This window comes from Pterocles gutturalis, unplaced genomic scaffold (genome assembly GCF_000699245.1).
Source record: "Pterocles gutturalis isolate BGI_N339 unplaced genomic scaffold, ASM69924v1 scaffold22949, whole genome shotgun sequence".
In the NCBI taxonomy this organism is placed as follows: domain Eukaryota; kingdom Metazoa; phylum Chordata; class Aves; order Pterocliformes; family Pteroclidae; genus Pterocles; species Pterocles gutturalis.
The window spans coordinates 25,667-34,260 of NW_010128834.1; the positions used below are offsets into that span (position 1 = coordinate 25,667).

The window sequence follows — 8,594 nt, forward strand, 5'->3', positions numbered from 1 at the left end:
GTGAGCTGAATGAATTATTAAAGAAGATCAGCTTTTAGAGCTACTTGCTTTGATTCTTAGGTGACTATTGCAGCCAATTTACATCCAGGGAGAGTCTGTCCCCATGTTGTTTGTGTTTCCCTTGGACTCGTGCATTGTTCTAGTTCTGAAGTCCTGAATTACCCCAATGTGAGCAAAATTTGGCATCAACCTGCTGTTATTTGTGTGACAGTCACTTTCACTCTTTTTTTGACTAGCAAAAGGTAATCGTTAGTCAGATAGTCAGTTATATGGTAATACGCTCTCCTTGGGATGGAGAGCTGATCCCTGACCCTAGATCCAACCTCTCTGGTGTGCCCGCATAGAGGAAGAGGAGCAGTCCTGTCTCCTTCAGCTGGGCTGGCTGTCCTCGGGTGTGCAGCAGCGTTGGGCTCAGACTGTGGGGTTCGTTACGGCACGTCTGGGGCTGCTCTGACCAGATTCCCTAAGCAGGCACGCCGCAGCCCTGCAGCTGCGAGGTTCAGTACTCCAGCCCCGCTCACTGCCTCTGGCTGCTCAGGCCATGAGCTCCATTATGGTTTTTTTCTAGTGTCACAGGGTCCAGGAGTGCAGAGTGCGCTTGTAACTTGCTCTTCTCCTGCTTAAGTGGTGGAACTGAGATGTTTGTAGCAATTTCAGGACAGAAAGAAGATTTCTCTTTGATTGCTTTTTAATCACTGTAATAACAGTAATGGAGGCAGTGAGTGGAATTTTATGAGGAAGAGCTGAGCTCTGTTCTCTGGTAACTCCCATGTGGTGTAAACAAGGAGGATTTACTGGCTGCTCAAGTGAATTGGTAGCATCCTCACTCTTCAGGAACGACTGTCAGCAATGTCTGGGGAAAAATAGCTGGTATCTAGTACCTGGGAGAAGAAATATGCCAGGCGTCCTCTGGGGAAGCTCCCTACCTTACAGTGTCTAGGGTAAATGGATAAAACTCACCTGCCTCTGTTCTTAGCCCCACAGATTCACATGTACAGTGGGTCTTTTCCATGGCAGCTCTGTGCATGTCTGACCTAGAATCTGCATCTTTAGCAGCCCGCAAGCGATTTATTCTCTCCCTCAGAGACACGAGAAACCATAATAGAGGCAAGAACTTTGAGCTATGGGGCATATATCCCCAGAAGGGTCCGAGTGGGTGGAGGAGGGTCCTAGCAGTGCCCAGAATCCACCTCCTGGGGAGACTCAGGTCCAGGCTGGGGCAAAACGGTGCCTCAGGTCAGCAGGTCCTCGCAGCCTGGTCTCTCCCAGGCTGATCTTGGCCTGCGCATACGTGAGCAAGTGCTTTGCTCTGGTAGGAACTGGTGAGGTTTAAGTCTGGCAAGGGGAGAGGCACTGAAATCATGACCAGGCACAGGCTGAGGTGTTTCTAGGAAGGACTTGCCTGGCACTCATGTCTGGGAACTGACCCAGCTGGGCATACCTGCAGGGCGTTACACCAGAAGGGTGCCTATTTGGGCTGGCTCAAGGATGCGGGAATTTTCTCTGAGCTGACGTGACCCTGACTCAAAATATCCAGAAAGCGGTGAAAATAAACCCTCTAGGAGCTGGGAAAGCAGGTTCTCCAACGCCCTTGCTCGTATAGAGAATATTTTGATGAGATTTCATCTCGCTGAGATTCTCACAAGCATGCAAACACCAAAGACACAGAGAGACCTCATCCCCAGAGTGTTTTTTTTGGTCAGACATGGAGCTTTCTCCTTTATTTCTGCAGTATGATGCACACGTGAAGGGCCTCGTTTACATCAGCGCAGTCATGTCCTGTCTGAGGAGGTGGAATTCCTCTTGCTTTGCTGATCAAGACAAACACGATAGAAACAGTTCACGCACAATAAACCTCGAAGCCGCGCTGCTAGTTCTCCGGGACTGCGAGGCACGGTGGGGCTGGAGCTGTGCCCCGTCCCACGCTCCTCTGGCGGGGCAAAGGGCTGTGGGGAGACCAGCGGGGATGGACCGGGGGGGGGGCCCCAGCGTCCTCCCAGGCTAACGGAAATGGGGAGCAGCTCCCTTCCTGTTGCCACAGTGTGGAGGTGTGAAAAGTCGTGTGTGCAAGGTCTGAGCAGGCCCTTAAAGTGAGGAGAGGGAGGGGAGTGAAGGGCCAAGGGGGAGGAAGGGGACACTGGCTTCCCCGGGCTGGCCATGGGTGTGCTGGGCGAGGGGCGGCGCAGGGCCCGGCTGACACCGCGGCAGGGCAGGAAGGAAGGTGGGGATTTTAGTATCTGGGTTTTGGGGGAGGAGGAGGGGTCGTGCCCACGTTTTGGAGGTGGTGGAAGGTTTTACTGGAACGTACGGGACCCAGCTGATTACTGTGTGCCTGCTCAGGGGCAAAACAGTGAGGCTGGGGTCGGGGCTTATTTTATCCTTTCATACACATACTCAAACCCCTCAGTGTATTTCCTAGTAACTCTAACCCAGTTTCCCTTTTTCCATGTTCTTTCCTACTGTGCTATACCCTTCTTCTCTGGTCATTAAGGAAAAAAAAATATTTAAGTGCCGTTTCAGGTAGTCTGGAGTGACCAACTTTCAGCCTCAGAAGTTTTGTCTGAGGTGTCAGATTAAAAAGCAGCGAGCATCTTTGCACAGGGATTAGCAAGAAAGCAATTTTCAGGGAGCAATAGGTGTGACCTCTCTCTCAGCAAGGTGTTGCAAGCATTTGGGGGTAGGAAAGGTGGGGGGAAGCCATTCCAAAGCCCGCTTGAACAGAGCAAACCATGAGGAATAGCTGTCAGGTCTTGGTCCGTTCTGCAGCTGCTTATCACTATTTGAGGGCTCTGATCTGCTCCCATGGAGAGGCCTGGGAAGGTTTTTGCATAGCATGGACCTAACCTCTGAGCTTTGTCCAAGGGGAAGGAAAATAATCTCAGATCACAGAAAGGTTAACCGGCCTTGGTTAGTTTGCAAGCTGGGTGCTGATGTGATTTGTTTGTCCAGGGGAAAAATAAAAATATTATCCTGAGCAAAAAGCTGTGGTACTAATTTCTGTTGCCCATTACAAAAAAAAAAAAAAAATACCTGAACCACAGTATATAAATCTATTTTAGTTTAAGGGAATTTAAAAAAAAACACAACACCAAACCACAAAACAAAAGAACACCCAACACCTATGGCATCTAATCAATCTTATACTAGTAGGATGGATTTTCTTTTTATGTCTTAATTTGAAAAGGTGGCTGGAGGGGTGCTTCCATGGGATAGAAAGCCTCTCAGCCCTCTACCAGTAGCTGCCTGTGGGCTGTGACAGCTCGAGTCGGTCCTGTTGGCTGGCTTCTTGGAAACCAGCAGGAGCAGAGCTGAGCTGACAAAGGGCCCTGAGGAAATGTGCTGCCACCGGCATGGGCTGGGGGGAGTCTGCAGGGATCTCAGGGAGGTGGCAGCGCTGGATCGGACCCCAGTGAGAGCTGTCTGTCCCTGTCCAAGGCAGGACTGGGTGATGGGGCAGAGTGGCATGGGAAGCGCTTTAGCCTGTCACTGCTCACAGCAGCTGGGGCTTCTCTATTCCAGGAAGACCTTTGGGCCCCTCAGCTTGGGACCTTTCACCAGGGCTTAATAGCTATGGTCATGTAAACACGCTCAGGACAGGGGTGCAGCTGGTATAGCAGAGTGGGGGGTGTGCTACCCAAGCACGCATGCTTCCCAGGCGAAGCAGAGCAGCTCTCTCTGATGAGGCAAAGGGAAGGGCATTGACAGAGACAGAATAAGGAGGTGACAGCAGAAGATGGGATTACATTGTTAAGGCCTGCAGAGCTTTCAAGGTGATTAGATGATTTGGAAAAAGTCCTTGTTTCCTCTAGTGAAGGCTATTCCCTTCTGCACCTTCCCTCTCCCTGGCAGAGATTAGAGCAGTAAGGTTAATATAGTAGCAGGTACATCCATGAAAATCCGCAGCTGAGTCTTCACTCCAAGTGCTGCCAGCTCTTTCCTAAATCTTCAGGAATCAAGGTGCCTCGTTGGAAGTGGCTCCATTGCCTTTGTTGACGTAAAAGGGGCGGTAATGTGACTGCAATGGAGAATTTGGGGCATGTGAGTTTGACCTACCTTATTTTTCTGACTGCCTATACTTCACCCTCCTAGGTAGCCCAACCATACATATCTTAACATGCTCCTGTCTTAACACCTTCAGTCTTTCCTCTTGCAAAACAACACCATCTCATCTCACTACTGGAGGTGCTGGAGTCATCAAATGCAGGTGGTGTTGCTTTTTGATCTACACGCACGCTTTGCATGGACTTCATTCCTGAGCCAAATGAGTCTGTGCATCACATAAAATCTCAGACTATGACTCATGGTTTGATGAGAGGTTTCTGGGAGAAGAGGAATGTCACCTTTATTTTTATGCTTCTGTCAGTGTCTTTTAATTGCTCACTAACCTGAGAACTCCTGGGAGTTTTCATACTGAAAGCCATGCAGTTATGAGAGTGATCAGCTAAGTCGCATGGTGTTTATTTGTGCTCTCTGGCTGGCAAGCTAAAACTCCTGTGCGTGGCAATTCTCACACAATGGTGTATTGTTTATTCCTGCCTCCACATGTTGCAGGGCCCAGTTGCAAATGTTTGTGTAAACAGAAGGATAAGTGAAGAGATGGGGCAGAGCTTAAAGGAATTGCCATTTTCCTGTCTCCCTTTATGGCAGTCCCTAACTGTATCCCTTCTCATCAAGACCCACCCCTGGAATTTCATTCCCATCTGCACCATTACAAATAAGCAACACGTGGTGCAGCCTACTTTTGGCTTGGGATTATTGCAAAACACAAAGAAGCACCAAAGAAGCAGTGACCAAGGCAATCAGGAACAACTGTGGTTTTGTAATGTCTGATCTGTCTTAGGTTTGATCCACTGCTCAGATCTCACTTGCAGAGGGGGGACATGCTGGTACATTTTTGTGCAGTGCAGTATTTAATATCAGGCACAGCAGGAGGCTGGGAGCATGGGCAGAGCAAACCCAGCCCATCTTCCTGCTCGGTGCTGAATCCCAATACCTCCTGCTCAATGTTCCCTTTTGTTGAAATTCTTTTAATTTTATGGCTTTAATTTCCAATATAATTAAGAAATGGAAGAGGGGGGCTTCATTTTAAAGAACTCCCTGTGAGTTAAAAAGACATTCCTCCTTAAACAGTATAGTCCTTTGTGAAAATTCATATTTACAGAGCTTGTAGAATGTGTATTACTTAAATGCATATTTAAGAGACTATTTTAAAAGCTAGATTATTGGCCCAATAGACCATAAAAGCTCCTGCTGAGCTACTGCAGTCCAGAGTGTGTCTTTCTATTTTGGGACTTGTTAATGCTTATATTTATCAATTCAATTGTTAGATTCAGGGCTATCTGGTGAATATAGGCTATAAAAATAAAGTAGCCGCTACAAGTGTACGCATGAGAAAGGGAGATGGAGAAAGTCTGGTGACTTCACATGGGAGAAGTTACCCAGGCTTTTCTCTGTGGGGATTAAGGAAAGCATGGGCTGTGCTCGTGGAGCACAGCACACTGACTGTCGTGCAATGGGGTGCTTATTGCTGAGACCACACGTGGATCCAGCAGTGCCCTGTGCTAACAGAGGCTTAACTTTCCTGACCAGGCTTCCCCAATACAACGCCATTAGGGAGGATAGGTTGGTATCTAAAATCACTGGAAGAGCCTCTGTCTGGCCACACACACAATGACCTTGTGATCAAACACAAGACAGAGAAGATATTGCAAAACTTTGCTATTCTTAAGAGATATGTTTTGCTATAGCATGTTCAGAGACTCAAGGCTGGATTTTCTGAAAGTGACAGTCTACCAAGGAACATCCCTTTCACTAGCATTGATCTCCTGGGGGGACCTTGAAAATTCGGCAGAGACATACAGCTGCAGTCCTTAAGCAGCCATTTCCTAACTGTTGTGCACTTCCCCTGTTTTCTTCCTTCAGTGTGGGAGTGCGCTCTCAATTCTTGACCCTCTCCTTCTTACAAGTCTTATTTCCACGGAACAGTAAATAAACTTTCAGAAATGTATAATCAGAATTCAAAAAATAGATTTCATCTGCAGAGATGGAGGCAAATACTTGACGATCTTAATTCAGATCATGCAAGATCTTAATGCAGTACAGTGTGAATGGATGTTCAGCAAAACAGATGAACTTAGTGTTTCTGTGGTTATGCATTAACTGATTGTTAACCGTGTATATTTAAGATTACAAGACCTAAAATATCGCTGTCCTCTGCCCCTTATAAAGCATTGTTACCTGTTTTGTGCTAACAGGGCAAAATGAGTGACTTACAGATGTTCTAGTGATTTATGATCGTAGTCTGACCCCTCATCTCTGATATTGCATCTGCCCACTGTAGGATGTAATTAGCAAGATACTTTCCTATGGTTGTCTTTGGTGTCACTTACACAATCTCTGCTTTCTAGATGTTGCAGGTTACTAAGAGTGTATTATATCCTTGCAGGGAGGAAAAGTACTACAGATAGTAGCATGTGTGCTGTAGTATTTCTGTAGCTTCTAGAAGCCTGCATCAAATTTTAGATCAGGCCAAAATCTTTTCAAAATGTCATTTTGAAGTATTGGTTATTCCTACAACACAGAGCTGTGGAGGTGGGGCGCGGGGTTAATCTGCATCCCTCTGTGGATGCAGTTAACCACATAAACTCATAGAAGCTGTTGACTTGAAGCTTTGACTTTCCCCTCTCCAAAGGACCCAAGCCCTAGTCTCTGAAGTCTCAGGTATCCCTAGAACAGATAGCTTTCTTGCTGAAGCTGTGCACGTGCTTTCACACCAAGGGTATATTTCTTACCAATACAGACTGCTTAGAGGATTTCCATGTCTGTGGCGTCACCTTTGCAGACTGATGTCTCACTATTGAAGGATAAGCTGTGACAACATAAAACAGCCTGTTATAGATCAGTCCCTGCCACCATCCCCATCTCCCCTTGCGAGCATCAAGATGAGTAGCAGGACTGCACGTGCCACATCATTAGTATTGCATTGCTTAACACTGAAATGCAGCCATTTCTGGGGTGGGACACAACAGCCATCAGACAGATGCCTATTCCACCACCCAATCAGTCAGGAAAAAGGAGGAAAGAAGGTCTGTCTAATTAAAGTGTCTGAGGAATGCAGAGAGGTGGAATGCAATCAGTCCAATTAAATTTAGGCCAAGTCCCAAACTAAGCATTCTGACTCTTGCAAAGAACACTATAGGCTGTTTAATTAGTGCAAAGAGCTGAAGCCTGGGTTTCATATTGGAAATTAATGACAGTACCTCTGGCAGTGTGATAAGCCCTAACCCCCTTCTACCACACCAGCTCTGTTCTGATGCAAAAATAATACCAGCCCTGCTGAATCACGACCAGTTTCAGTGCTATCTGGCAATGGCCTTTCCCCTCCACTTCCCATCTGCAAATTAATCAGACCTGACGCTGCTTGGCAGGGACTGATGCTCTTGGATTCCACCTCTGGTGCCCTTGGACTAGTGGGCAGTGAGAAGAGCATTATGAGGTGGTGAATGGGGGGGTTCTGGTTCAGATGAAGGAGGACAGGCAGCTACTGCATTATTTTTTTTTTAACATTGTGCTCAGTGTGGCTGTTATTCTTTCAGGACAATAGCTGTTTTAAAACACTGATGAAGCTAGAGGGATAAATGGCCATGAACATCATTTCCTAGTATCTTTTTTTCTCCCTGGTCCCTATGCATCTAAAATTCTCATCTCTACCCATTGTAAACAATATTTAAAACCCCTTCAACTCTTCACTACATATAATTTTTAATACTTTTAAACACTCTCTAATAAACTCCTGTTGCCCTGGTTCAGCATAGTAAGTTGCTCATGTAAACTTGTATGTAAGAGATTGACAGTTAGGGCAGGAGACATGGGCCAGGTGTAGGACTGCTCTAGGCCTTCTCTGGGGGGGAAGAACAGGATTAAATGTCTTATCACCTAAGAAAGGGGTAGAAGGAAGGGGTAAAAACTAAATGCCTAGTACCGGTCTTAGTGAAGAGGCTCCCGTCAGATTGTTTGCTGAAGTCACCGGGCGGATTCTGGCCCACCGAGGAGAACTGAAAAGGCAGCTTAGTACCATTGCCTACTGGAAGACAGAAGAGCTTGTGTTATTCCACGGTGTCGCGTGCCGCAGCGGGGAAGCCTAAGCATTTCAAAGCACACCCTGTAAAACTACCTTCAACCAGCTTGTGGGAAAATGGGAACTAATAGCTTTGCCCCTTTTCTCTTAGTAAGAAAAGGCAGATGAGAGCAGTCAGTTGTGGGGTCCCGGTGTGCACAGTGTGGACAGATCCCAGTGCTCCAGGCAGGCAGAGAAGAGCCTTTCTCTGGAGAGACCCAGAGTGTAGGTGTGACTGAAGAGCAGCAGCTTCCTCCCAGGTAAACCGCCATCTCCAGAAGCTGGAGCAATGAGGCAAAACTATGTAACTGCCAAAGCTCCCTTGCCTCCAAGCAGTTGAGACTTTGTTCAAAACCCATTGAAATTAAAGCAAGGCATCCCCTCCTGGATTCTTTAGGGTCAGGCCCTGGCTGCCAAAGTGAATCTGAGAGCAGAGACCATGAGAGGGAGGCAGCCCTGCCTGTGGCATGAAAAGCAG

At 47.2% G+C, this 8,594-nt stretch overlaps 1 protein-coding gene across 1 annotated transcript in view; it reads right to left on the reverse strand.

Moving 5' to 3' along the window:
- Nucleotides 1-3,952: 3,952 nt before the first annotated feature.
- The window catches only part of TRIM29 (tripartite motif containing 29), a 22,347-nt gene continuing 17,705 nt past the window's right edge, over nucleotides 3,953-8,594 (reverse strand). Inside the window, exons 7-9 of the mRNA XM_010079764.1 lie at nucleotides 7,982-8,080; nucleotides 6,792-6,868; nucleotides 3,953-4,015 (exon numbers count right to left, since the gene is read on the reverse strand). Coding sequence (XP_010078066.1) covers nucleotides 3,953-4,015; nucleotides 6,792-6,868; nucleotides 7,982-8,080 — 239 coding nt within the window. The remainder of the gene's footprint in view (nucleotides 4,016-6,791; nucleotides 6,869-7,981; nucleotides 8,081-8,594) is intronic.